Below are 13,692 nucleotides of genomic sequence, written 5' to 3'. Positions count from 1 at the left end.
AAGTGCGTTCACAAGCCGTTTTATCACGTAAAATTTTTGTTTGACTGTCCGTTTTGGACAGTTACAATTGTACTTTAACAAGACATCATTATAATTTGACTAGTCATAGTAGTAATTAAAGATATCTGCAATTATAATTGGACTAGTAAGAAATCTGATTAGAGATATCTCCAAATACTTTATGGCTAGTCAAAACTCCATTTAAGATATCTGTGATTACGTCATAGGTATCTTCAGTAGACGCATAACATACAAAGGTAATTAGAGATGTCTTGATGATGAATTAAAGATATCTTAAATTGGATTACGCCTAGTCAAATACCAGTTAGAAATATCTCATTTAATTATCACTAGTAAAATTGTAATTTGAGATATCTCTAGATATCTTTAACTACAGTTCCTACCAGTCAAAGCTCATTTGTAGATATCAGAAAATATTTTCCAATGGAAGTCAATAGAAGAATATGACTAGTCGTAATAGCATTGTAGATATCTCGAATGTATATTATGACTAGTCAAAATAACATTGTAGATATCTTAATCCCAATTATGACAAGTCAAAGTTGCTGAATAGATATCTGGAATTAGAATGCAGATGACAGCATTATATCACTTAACAACACATATTCCAGCTCATATGCAAACAAAACAGATGCGCTTTTCATCTGTTTTGTTTGTTTTGTTTTTATTCAATTTACTGCTATTTAAAAATGTTGTCTTTCCCCTACAGAATTAAGGAGGTGTTTGGACATTCACACTCTGACTGCACATTGACTGCAATGATGGACATCTGCTTATGCACAGGTAATGCTTATAACATTTTAACGTGTGTTGGCTACCAGCTTTTTTTATATATTTATTTATTAAAACTTTTCAAATGCTAGTCTACTTTAGATTTATATTATAAACAAATTGTGTGTGTATACATATGTATATATACATGCATATCTCGTATGGCTTCTTTAGAATTACAATAGCTCTTAGCTTGTTTTTGGTCATTTTTGGACCTACAAACTGTCTTGCATTTGCAAAATCTTGCATTTATGTGCTGAACATGAAGGAAAACATTGCCCTCAGTTTACGCTAAATATCAATTTTTATTCTTAAAAACCATACACGATACTCGACAAGTTTAAAATGTAAGTTAAATCACGATATCCATTTACATTGCGCAAGATAAACAGACATGTTCTTTTATTTCCAAACTTTAAGATTTAAAAAAACAAAAAAAAACCTTAAAACAGATGGATAAACATTCATTCCCATTATAGGAAGACGCTATAGAAAAAAAGTTATGGATTCTTTTATTATATCTGCTCTAAATTGCAAACTTAAGCAGTTTTTTATTTAATAAACATGAAAAATGAAATAACTTATTCAAAAAAACGAAAAAAAAAAAAAAAAAAAATGTGCAGTTGCAATGACTGAAGAAATGCAAATCCCTTTCTCCTGTTTGTCTTCCTTTCTTCTCCTTTATTACACCCTTAATGAACCCTAATGGAGAGAAGCAACAGTCTGAACTGGAACCCTGCTGCCAGAAAAAAAAAAAATCTACTTCTAAACATTACAAAAAACACAAAGCATGTTAGTATTTTGACCATAAGTTTCATGCTAGAAGCCACCCTGAGTATTATATTACTTGGAGAACCAATCACGACCCTTGTTTAAAGAATGCCCCGCCCCCCCCCCCGTGAATATAATTTATGTAAAATCCCTGTAGGTCTGGTTCAGCAGGTTGAGATGTCGTCATTTCCGCATAAAAATACAATTTATTTATATGGTCTGTATCAAAATGTTCCTTGGGAATCTGAAATAAAGTACCCTGTGCTGTGATACCAGTGTTACACGCATGTCGCCTTGAAAATGCTTCATGTTGATTCCTTTCCAGTATTTCAGGTCTTAAATATATTCTACAAACAATTGCAGCAAGGACAGCAATCTTTATGGAATATGAAGGAAAATATAAAGTACAAACTTTCATTTTTCATATGATCAACAAACAAAACACTTGAGGAAATCTTTAAAGAATCCAAAAAAAAAAAAAAAAAAAAAATTGAAAACAAAGTTAATCATTTTCCTTTTTATTATTTTTCCTTTTAACCGAGACAGCAATTTACTACCTAAAAGACAATCTTAAGTTAAAATGCTTTACTTTTTAATCATTGCATCCTTTTCAATTCAATTTTCTAGTTAATGTTTTTCAGCCTGAGTAAACAAACTTATGATACATTGGCAGGAACTTAATGTCTTGATGTCAATGAACTGACTGTGGACCATTTCAAATAGTTAAATAACAGATGCGTTAATTCTTCAAAGGCGGACCTGGTGTGGCCTTCACTTCAAAAAAAAAAATTTTAAATCACACCATTAAAAAGCGTGAAGACTCCAGCTCCAGCCAGATACTTCCAAAGAGAACGAGACACGAAAAGTCTCGTAACTAAAAAATAAACCCAACGATGAATTAAGGGGTGAAGTAGTAAGTATGAGAGGAGATTTACGGACAGAGATCCAAATCTACGGCTTCCTCCCCTCACCCGTCCAATGAAAAAAACCTCCCATGGACCTCAATACCTCTGCTCACACTGCTATACAAGCCTTAGTGTTATCTATTTGGCTTGAAGGTTTCTATACATCTACAAATATATAACAAATAAAAGCAGGCAAAAATAGTTCGGTTTCCAATAGAAACACCCTTTTTTCCTGAAAATACAGCAGTATCTGAAATATTTCTCTTATTTGTCCCCATTTCTCTGCATCAGGAAGCTCTTCCACCAACGAACAGAAGAAAAAAAAAAGTATCTACAAACTTTGTAAACAGACAAATCTTTGTCTTTCAAAAAAATTAAAAAAACAAAAAAAAACCAAAACATAAATAATAATAATAATAATAATAATAATAATAATTCAAAATATTAACAGCCAAATGATGCAGAAATCAGTGTTTGAATAAGCAAAGGGCAAAAAAGAGCAAATGTACAACACCATCCAGATAAAGAGAAGCAAAAGCCTATGAGCTAAGCTCCCGAGAGCTCCTTGGCTCCGCCCCTCTCATCCAATGAGTTCTCCAGGCATCAGTCTCTGTGGAGACAAACAGGTGTTGTGTGTCGTACCGAGGGGCGGAGATAATCAAAGGGACGTCTCTAGGCTGTGCATGGGGCTCCCGGGAGCTGAGGGTGTGGCTGGCTTGCTGGGATCCAGGAAGAGGTGGATGCCGCTGTCAACGGCGTTATTGTTCTGATTGGGCGAGGGTGGGGGAGGAGGCGTGGGTGTGGCGTTTCTCTTAGTGGGGGCGTCGTCCTCCGCGTCCGTGTCGTCGATGAGCGGGATGTGGGGTTCCGAGTCCTCTATCCGGAACTCCGGATGGGTCATGAAGTTGTGGATGGAGGTGCGGGACTCTGGCTTCTCCAGGCCCTCATAGGGCGACAGCGAGCTGCGGAATGCATTCACCACTCGGATCTGCGGGAGAACGGGACGGAAAGTCAGCTTCGCCACTCTTGAGAAATCCAAGAGCCACATGTACACAACAGGCACACCAGAAACATTCCTACTTTATTTTTTTTTTTTTAGGTACATGTTAAACCAAAGGCCAAATGGGCTGGTTTTAATTGATGAGTGGGTGAGGTTAGCGCACCAAAACCGTCTGAGAGAGAGTGTGTGAGCGTGTCAGATGTCGTGCAACTGAGTGGACGAACTCTTCAAAACCTGATGCTTGTGTTACGGTGAGCTTATCCTCTTTTCTCAAGAAACTGGAAAGAACTTGGGCGTCTTCTCAGTTGTGAAAAATCACAGAAAGCCAATTTTCAAAATGCAAATGAGAAAGAGAGAGAGACAGGAAAAGAGAGAGGCCAAGGTAACCCCAGAGGACACAGCTCAACACATGAGGTTAATATTTTCGGGCATGCTCATATTGGAAGGGGAGGGATCGATCACTGATTATGTTGTGAAGTCGAGACGCAAAACTTGAAAGCAGCCAAGCAAGTTGAAGCTTTAAACCAGCACAAGTAAATTCACAAACGGTCTAGAGACTGGACCCATGCAGAGCAGCGCTACCTTGTGGTTCAACAGAGGTAAACCTTTGAGTATAGCCCATGACACATTTCAGAGAATCTAAGAGGGAATATGCGGCAGTCAGTGTTGGAGCATTTCGTACCCTGTCCGTTAGCAAGACTACAACAAGAACACAGAATACAAAAAGTGCCCTGAACAGAGAAAAAGGGGGTTGTGGACAGCCAGGACCTGATGAAAGATGGAAATATTGATGTGGTTAGAATCGAGCTGAAAGACAAACAACATGATTCCCCATTGGCTTTTCATCCAGTCGCAGATCTTCCCTGTAAAATAACGAAGTTACATCAATAAGGACAGACAGAGAGAAAGAGGATGATAAATCTGGCACTGAGTATGAGACAGTGTCGCAGAATGGGTGAACGAGCAAAAACTGACGCCACAGGAAAGGTGACGAACTACTAAGAGGAGAGGAAGTTCACTTCTGTCTGATCCTACAGATACTTACCAAAACGCTGCCTTTAAACATGACAACAGAGCAATTTTCTGCGATCGGTCTGGTTATCAGTGACCATGGGCGTATACTCAAAACATTTACTCGCTAGGAGCCTGGCGAGCACGCGCAGGGCTGCAGACACACCGGACGGGATTAGACAACGACTCTTCGTCGGTGAGAACCCAGCCAAAGCGTCAAACACAGACACAGATACCTCAACCTTAACACTTAAGATACACAGCCGTTAACATTGAGAAGCAATGTGGAAGATGTTTCATTTCGTTTGGAACAAGAGAGCGAGAGAAAAAGAGAGAAGGAAGGACATTAGGAGAAGAATGAAGACCGTTAGGCGAGAGGAGGAAATGTTAATTGTCATGCACTAAGAAACACGCACTCACACCCGACAGTGGCAGAAGCGGTGTTGAAGGCAGTAGCAGGAGATAAGGCTACATGTGTAGGGCTAGAAACATTGGTTACATCGTGCTGTTGGCTGGTGCTGGAGGGCTGGCGCCTGACGGCCGCCTGAAAGGAAATTCCGCTCTGGAACGCACTCACAACATCCATCTGGAAGGAATCAGAGAGTGTGATAGGCCCAGAGAACGCACAGGAGAGAGAAAGACAGAGAGTGAGAAGTAGAAGTGAGAAGAGGAGGGATAGAGGAAGAAGGGCACCCATATAAAAGAAGACAGGGACAGAGCAGCTGAGAGAGAGAGAGAGAGAAAAAAAAGGCACTGAATTAAAAGAACCTGACCTGACATTTGCCTTTAGCATTGATCGGCTTATTGCACTGACAAACTGCATTAATAAACCCTCTTCCACCAGTATAAGGTCACCATAAGTGGCCGATCGATTGAAGGGAGTACTAACTCAAACCATAATCATGGGGAGATCAAAACTGATTAAGCAAGGCGGGCGATTGGGTTGTTCCTGAGCTCGGACTGCAGAGCAGTGTGGTTTTCAAGAGGTTACCTGAGTCTGAATGCGGTTCAGGCCTCTGAACCAGAGGATCTGCCCCCTGCGGAGCTCGCGCTCAGCGTGATCGATTTCATCCAGGTCCTCCAGCTCCTCCAACTCCTCGTCTGGGATTTCTTCCTTCTGCGTTCCATGACCGGCAGTCTTCAGGAACTTCAGCCGGCTCGTCGGAATCGAGGAGATGATCTGAACGAGGGCGTAGATATAAATCAAATGGCCAGAAGATAAAAAACTAAATGCTCTCAGTCTAGCAATTCGGTTTAGTGCCTTTAGGGGGCACTGGTTTGTTACTATTGAGAAACTCAGATTGGTGTATTGAAAGCAAGTTACTGGCTACAAGTAGTTTTTTTGCTCACCTGTCCCCACAGAAGACATCCAAAGCCTAAGAAGATGCACCATAGCCAGTGCTCAATGCTCAGCCCCACACAGCTGAATGGCTTTCCTCCAAATTGCACTATGATGATCTAAGTGGGAAAAAATGTAAATCATTTTTTGAGTGACACGCTTAGATCACACTCTGCTCAGCGATTTGTGTCCCTGGACCACAAAACCAATCGTAAGTAGCACGGGTATATCTGTAGCAATAGCTTTTTTTTAATGGCAAAAATCATTAGGATACCAAGTAAAGATCATGTTCCATGAAGACATTTTGTAAATTTCCTACTGTAAATATCTCAAAACTTAATTTATGATTAAGTTATTAAGGTATGCATTGCTAAGAACTTCATTTGGACAACTTGAAAGCTGGTTTTCCTCAGTATTTAAATTTTTATTCCACCCTCAACGTTTCCAGATTTTTTAAATAGTTGTATCTCAGCCAAATATTCTCCTATCTAAACAATTTATTAAGCTTTGAGATGATATATAAATCTCAGTTTCCAAAAAAATTACCCTTATGACTGGTTTTGTGGTCCGGGGTCACATTTGTAGGATTTGCTGCATACCTGAATAACAAAAGTCCCAAAGACGATTGTACAAAAGATCATGTTGTTGAAAATGCCTTCAAAAACATTTCGTTCTCCATGGATCTTTCGTGCGTTGATTTCGTTGAACAGCTGCATCATGACAAAAGTGTTGAAGACGATGGTGTAATGCTCAGAAGGAGGAGCGTGAAGAGGGGCGTTACGGCCATTGTCGATGTCGAACATCTTTTCACCTGAGAAATGAGCAGAAAGTACAGCATTGTAGACTCTTTTGAAGGACACATCCTGTATTTTGTAATAATGCCACAAAGGGCTATGACTGCAGGTACTATAGAAAGAGCTCAGTTGACTAATTCTTTCAGCAAAAGTGCAAAGTTTTCTTATTATGCACATTATTAACTTGTTAAACTTTTGGTTTTTGCTGTTATTATGTGCATGGCTCAATCACACTTGCTGTTAGTTCTTACCAGCAAAAAGTAGAGTGAAGATGATAGTGAGCTGGTAGACCGCATGACCCAGTATGTTCTTCATCATTGTCCGGGAGATGAGGGGTTTATTACGGCCGTAAGGCTTCCTCAGCAGAAGAGATTCAGTGGGGGGTTCAGTGGCCAAGGCCAAAGAGGCAAATGTGTCCATAATCAGATTTACCCATAACATCTGTACAGCTTTCAAAGGAGAGTCCTGGGAGAGTGAGAGAGAACAGGAGGTGACCGTTCTGACCTCATTCACTGCTGCCACCTTCATAACATTCAAAAACACCCTCTCAGCTGTGCATTAGTACTGAATCCTTTGCTCAGTTTTTTGCACAGATTTTGGGTAAAATCTCTGAAATTCTGCAATGAATTTAATGGGTTAGTTCACACAAAAATAAAAAATCTGTCATTAATTACTCACCCTCATGTCCTTCCATACCCGTAAGATCTTTGTTTATCTATGGAACACAAATTAGGATATGTGACTCTGGCCACAAAACCAGTCAATAGGGTCTTTTTTTATTGAGATTTATATATGTGAAAGCTAAATTAATAAGCTTTCCATTGATGTGTGGTTTGTTAGGATAGGACAATATTTGGCCGAGATGCAACTATTTGAAAATCTGGAATCTGAGGGTGCAAAAAAAATAAATAAATAAATAAATAATAACAATCACCTTTAAAGTTGTCAAAATGAAGTTCTTAGCAATGCATATTACTAATAAAAAATTAAGTTTTGATATATTTACGGTGGGAAACTTGCAAAATACCTTTACAGAACATGATCTTTACTTAATATCTTAATGATTTTTTTTGCATAAAAAAAATCATTTTGATCCATAAAATGTATTTTTGGCTATGGTTACAAATATACCCATGCTACTTAAGACTGGTTTTCTGGTTCAGGGTCACATATTTTTGAAGAAATCCGAGAGGTTTCTGACCCTGCATGGACAGCAATGCAACTGACATGTTCAAGGCCCAGGAAAGTAGTAAGGATATCATCAAAATAGTCCATGTGACATCTGTGGTTCAACTAGTGGTAAACAAGGCGTTGTGGTACTCTCGTGAACATGCATCGAAGACTGACACGGAAGAGAAGAAACTGTTGAACAAAGTCATCATTTTACTTTTTTTTTGAGCACAAATGTATTCTCGTAGCTTTATAACATTAAGGTTAAGCCACTGATGTCATGTGGACTATTTTAACAATGTCCTTACTTCCTTTCCGGGCCATCAGTTGCATGGATGTCTATGGCGGGTCAGAAAGCTCCCAGATTTCATCAAAAATGAAAATCTGTGTTTTGAAGACGAACAAACGACTTACAAGTTTGGAACAACATGAGGATGAGTAATTAACAACAGAATTTTCATTTTTGGGTGAACATACCCTTTAAAAATGAGAATACCAAAATCAGATTAGACTGTAATTAATAAACAAGAACTTCGGAATGACAGGTGCTGAAATTCTCATGGAATTTGATTCTGAGTGGGTCTGCTCATGAGCAATTTCCAGGGACAATTACACACGAAACAAGCAGAACACCTGAGGCTCGAGGCCACATCCAGCCTTGGCTACTGACAGCAATGCAAAGCGCAAATGTAATCCCTCCCATTCATTATGCAATAATACAGAACCTCAACTGCAATCAGCCCGACTATCATTCCATTTAACAGAGGAGAGCTGGCTCATTTCGGCCTGGTGCTTTGCCTGTGGACAGCAGTGCCAGACCCCATGCCGACTGCCTTGCAGTCTTCCTGCCTCAGACTAACAATTTCCAATCACTTCACACAGGATGGGTAGCAATCAGCTGCTTCCATCAACCACCACGGTGCATCTGTTAAGACGCAATCCTTTGCGTAAAGCTGCGCTATTTAGCTTAAGCTCTTTTATACTGATACCTGTGTGATGCAAGCTCCAGTGAAGGCCACGATCACAGCCACCACATTGACGGTGAGCTGGAACTGGAGGAATTTTGAAATGCTGTCGTACACGTTCCGCCCCCACATGACGGCCTTGACGATGCTGCTGAAGTTGTCGTCAGTGAGAATGATATCGGAGGCTTCTTTAGCCACGTCTGTGCCGGCGATGCCCTGAGAATACAAAGCCCATTCAAAATGAATCTAGCGCACAGAATCCTTGGAGGATTCGTTTTTTCTGTAGCCACGTCAGGCAGACCCACATACCATGGCGAACCCAACATCGGCCTTTTTTAAGGCAGGGCCATCATTGGTGCCGTCTCCTGTTACCGCCACAACCTGCCTCTGCTCCACAACGGTGCTATCAATTATACCTAAGAGAGAAAAGACATGCGTCAAGACGAGCAGGATGACATTGCAGAGCAAAATTATACTTTTAAACAGAATTTCTGAGCACCTTTGACTAGCGTATGCTTGTCTGTCGGCGAAGACCTCGCCAGCACCCGGAGTTTAGGCCATATTTTGTCAATCCGCTCTTGTTCGATCTAAAACAAAAAGGATTACGTTATGAGCTTGTGAGCTTCTGTTTATCCGAGTCTTGCTGCTAATGAATTGTGCCTCTCACCTCTCCCTTTTCATTACGGATCCGGCGGTTGAACTCCTTGCCCTCCAAGCAGAGAAAGTCATCTCCTGGCTGCAGGATGCCACATTTACTTGCAATAGCGCGGGCAGTGTTAAGATTGTCCCCGGTGACCATGCGCACCGTGATTCCAGCACGCTGGCACTTTCTAATGGCATCAGGGACCTGAGCAGGAAAGATTTATTAAGTTTGCATTTTACAAAGAAATTCCTCTTCAAAACTTGTTTAGATAGCCAAGGCTTGTACCTCTGGTCGAACTGGGTCTTCAATGCCCACGACACACACACAGGTGAGCCTGGTCAGGATATCGCTCTCGTTATCCCAGTCTGGTTCACCTTCAGAGGCAGGGAAGTCCCTGTAAGCCAGGCAGATGGTCCTCAAGCCCTCGGAGGCCATTGGTTCAATCACTCTCTTCACCATGTCGTCTCTGTCTCTGGGCCGAAAAACCTTTGCCTCGCCCGTCGCTGTCAGGATTTTATAACACCTGGGTGAGGAGAGAGCAGGTAAGATATTGCAGATACCCAACAGCACAGCAACTGAGCCATCCAAGTAATTTCTCCAGGGAAATCTATCAGTAACACAGCCTCGGGGCTTTAGAGCGGGAGGTGAAGCATTTGATCTATCAATCAAGTTTGCTGACACACCTCTCTCACATGCTTCTCGCTAGAATACTACAGTGTTTTACTAACTATAAGATGCTACGACGTGAACTTGTGTTGGGCATTTATGATTGAGGATGGCATACTTCTTCAGCAGAATCTCGGAGGCTCCTTTGCTGAACATCTGGAAGCTTCCGTCAGGATTCTTTAGCACGGTGCTCATGGATTTCCTGACAGAGTTGAAGGTGTAGACCTTGTAGAGCTTCTCTTCAGGGATTTCGTTGCGAATTGCTTGATACTCTTTTTTCAAGTCCAAGGCAAAGCCCAGCAAGGCACATTCAGTTTTGTTGCCCACCTGACGATTCAGGCCTCCCTCCTTCTCAGGGGGCTGAAAAAGAAGATAAATAAGTTTTAAAAACCAAATGCATTGAAATACCAAGAAATTGTTAAATGAAGCTTTTTTGGTTTGCTTTGTGCACAAAAATATTCTTGTAGCTCCATAACGTTAAAGGTTGAACCACTGATGTTACATGGACTATCTTAACGATGTCCTTACTACCTTTCTGAGCCTTGAATTTGTCAGTTGTGTTGCCATCTATACAGGGTCAGAAAGCTTTAAGATTTTATCAAAAATATCTTAATTTGTGTTCCAAAGATTAACAAAGGTCTTGCGGGTTTGGAACGGCATGAGTAATTAATGACAGAATTTTCATTATTGGGTGAACTGTCTCTTGAAAGGTGCTATTTTATATACTGTTATAGTATTTTTTGAACATTTTGAATTAGCCTTGATTTTTATATTTTCAGTTTTCATATTAGTTCAAGTTATTATACATATAGTTTTATGTGGTTTAGACATTTAAAGCCAAAAAATATTTTTAATAGGTTTAGTTAACAATAAATAACACTGGTGAGATTTACCTCAATACATTACTGACTTACAGTGCATAAGACAATGTGTAGTTAAAATGTTTAAAAAGTTTTAAAATGTTCTTTTAATTTAATGAAATTAATTTTCTTATTATAATTATTTTTTTATTTTCTTTAAGACGTCTCTTCTGCTCACCAAGCCTGCATTTATTTCATCCAAAGTACAGCAAAAAGTCAAATTTTTACTATTTAAAATAACTGTTTTCTATATACATATATATTTTAAAATGTAATTAATTCATATGATTTCAAAGCTGAATTTTTAGCATCATTACTCCATTCACATGATCCTTGAGAAAGCATTCTAATATTCTAAATTTCTGCTCAAAAAACATTACTATTATGTTGAAAACAGCTAAGTAACTTTTTCAGGTTTCTTTGATAAATAGAAAGTTGAAAAGAACAGCATTTATCTGAAACAGAAATCCTTCGTAACATTATAAAGGTCTCTATCATCACTATTGATCAATTTAAAGCATCCTTGCTAAATAAAAGTATTTTTTTGTTTTGAATGATATACTGTATGATTTATCTTTAACAGCAAATCAGCATATTAGAATGATTTCTGAAGGATCATGTGACACTGAAGACTGGGGTAATGGTGCTGAAAATTTAGCTTTGACCACAGGAATAAATTACATTTTAAAATATATTCAAATAGTAAAAATATTTCACAATATTACTGCTTTTGCTGTATTTTGGATCAAATAAATGCAGTCTTTGTGAGCAGACTTTGACTGGTAGTGTATATGGGTATTATGCTTGCCTAGAGACTCACCATGATTTTGGTGGTGTAAGCACAGTTCACACTGATGCCCAGTATAAGCATGTCCATGATTTTGGAAGGAATGACATCGGGCTCAGGGACTTTCCTGTAGTGCTTATCAGCGATAAAAACCTGAACAACTGTCATCCGGTTCATAGTCAGAGTCCCTGTTTTATCCGAACAGATGGCTGTTGCATTGCCCATGGTTTCGCAGGCATCAAGATGCCTCACCAAATTATTGTCTTTCATCATTTTCTGAAAAACAGCAGCGAAGTAAAACAATAAAAAAACCTGAGATTTTATCACCATAAACAGACAGACAAACAATAAACAGAAAAAAAGTCCACTAATCCACAATTACATGGCAGAAATCCAGAGAAGTAATATTACTATGTATTGTCTAACAAAGTCTGGACAGACCACGAACATTTAAACAGAAGATGCAGGGTCATACTTTGACAGAGTAAGCCAGCGAGATGGTTACAGCCAGCGGAAGACCCTCAGGAACAGCCACCACCAGCACGGTCACACCGATGATAAAGAACTTAACAAAGAACTGGATGTAAATGGGAGTGCAATCTTTTTCCCAAGGAAGTCCCTGGATCCAAAAAGTGTCCATCACGAAAAGCACCACCAAAATGATCACCGTGATAGCTGACATCACCAGACCTGCACAGGAACAAACACACCTCTAAACCCATGCTACATATGCCAAGCAAAAACCATTACCACTGCGAAACCACAAATGCAGTTTTCTGTATTATGTTGACATATTTCCTATTCAAACCAGAAGTTAGGCAAGACATCCTTTCTGAAATAGCTAACAGACTTTAGTGATGTCACAGCCGTGAACTACTGCACATTTTAAACGCATCTACCTCCTAAAGTATCTTTTTTTATGTTTAAGAGAACCATGCTTACCTGCTTTTCCGATTTGGACCGCTAATTTGGTCAGTTTCCCTTGCAAAACTGATTTCTCTTTCTTTGGCAAGTTGGCTTTTCTCTTCTCCTCACCATCAGCCCCTTCATCACTGTTTAGAGGCTGCATCTCCATTGCAGCACCATCCTGGGCTTTAGCTACAAACAGAAACACAGAAAACTAAATATGCATTCATATTATCTGCTGCTGGTGACTATGATTTTCTCCACACCCGGAGCACAGGAAGCATTTTCTAATTAAATTGTGGTTCCCTCTATGTGACAAATATAATTAAGTGAGCAGATGCATTAATTATAATAGTGATTATAAATGAATGGTAATTTTATTACAGTTTGAGAAAACACAGCTCAAGATCATCCACACATTTAGAAGCCACATGCAAGCCAATGTGACCAAGTATCCTAGCATCGCCACACTCGAATGTCCAGTCCGTCACTTATCGTTATCGGTTATAAAAGACGAAATGCACACACTTATCCGTCGCTCTGCGTGCTCAAAGTACAGCCTGCCAGTGAGGTGACATCACACAACAAAGAACTCAGCATGCGTGCAATCATACAGACAAGCACGCAGCGGGGTATCTCCGTCTATCTCTGCTGTAGTATGACGCAGTCGGCCTGTGTGCAGGATTTAACCGGTGTGTGATGTGAGGTAATGTGACTGCGTTTGAATTAACGGGGGGTAAAGGCCGACGCGGGACTGCTATTCTACTGTGCCGTGTTGCTGTGCTCTACTCGCAGAGCCGTAATGCTAGTCTGCTGGATTACAGCTCACTTCTGGCAGGGCGATCTGTAGCCGGGGCTTCAGTAAACACACTTTTTGAGTAAACGCTACAGAGTTGGTTTTATTTTATTATGCCGATTTGTCACTTTTGATCAAATTAAAGGATTCGTTCACTTCTAGAATACAAATTTCCTGAAAATTTACAAAATGTTCATTTCTGTCTTTCTTCAGTCGAAAAGAAATTAAGGTTTTTGAGGAAAACATTCTATGATTTCCTCTATATTGGTGTTCATTGGGGATCAGCG

At 39.8% G+C, this 13,692-nt stretch overlaps 1 protein-coding gene across 1 annotated transcript in view; it reads right to left on the bottom strand.

Annotated features, from left to right (window-relative positions):
- Nucleotides 1-1,380: 1,380 nt before the first annotated feature.
- Nucleotides 1,381-13,692, bottom strand: part of atp2b1a (ATPase plasma membrane Ca2+ transporting 1a) — a 34,010-nt gene continuing 21,698 nt past the window's right edge. The window contains 15 exon segments of the mRNA XM_051107181.1: nucleotides 1,381-3,456; nucleotides 4,979-5,065; nucleotides 5,471-5,659; nucleotides 5,830-5,937; nucleotides 6,418-6,629; nucleotides 6,864-7,077; nucleotides 8,772-8,963; nucleotides 9,057-9,163; nucleotides 9,247-9,334; nucleotides 9,415-9,594; nucleotides 9,676-9,913; nucleotides 10,175-10,416; nucleotides 11,737-11,979; nucleotides 12,179-12,393; nucleotides 12,646-12,801. Coding sequence (XP_050963138.1) covers nucleotides 3,127-3,456; nucleotides 4,979-5,065; nucleotides 5,471-5,659; nucleotides 5,830-5,937; nucleotides 6,418-6,629; nucleotides 6,864-7,077; nucleotides 8,772-8,963; nucleotides 9,057-9,163; nucleotides 9,247-9,334; nucleotides 9,415-9,594; nucleotides 9,676-9,913; nucleotides 10,175-10,416; nucleotides 11,737-11,979; nucleotides 12,179-12,393; nucleotides 12,646-12,801 — 2,801 coding nt within the window. The 3' untranslated portion in view covers nucleotides 1,381-3,126.

Source organism: Labeo rohita, chromosome 4 (genome assembly GCF_022985175.1).
Source record: "Labeo rohita strain BAU-BD-2019 chromosome 4, IGBB_LRoh.1.0, whole genome shotgun sequence".
Lineage (NCBI taxonomy): Eukaryota > Metazoa > Chordata > Actinopteri > Cypriniformes > Cyprinidae > Labeo > Labeo rohita.
Note: the sequence above shows the minus strand (reverse complement) of the source record. Positions and strands in the feature narration are given on the sequence as shown.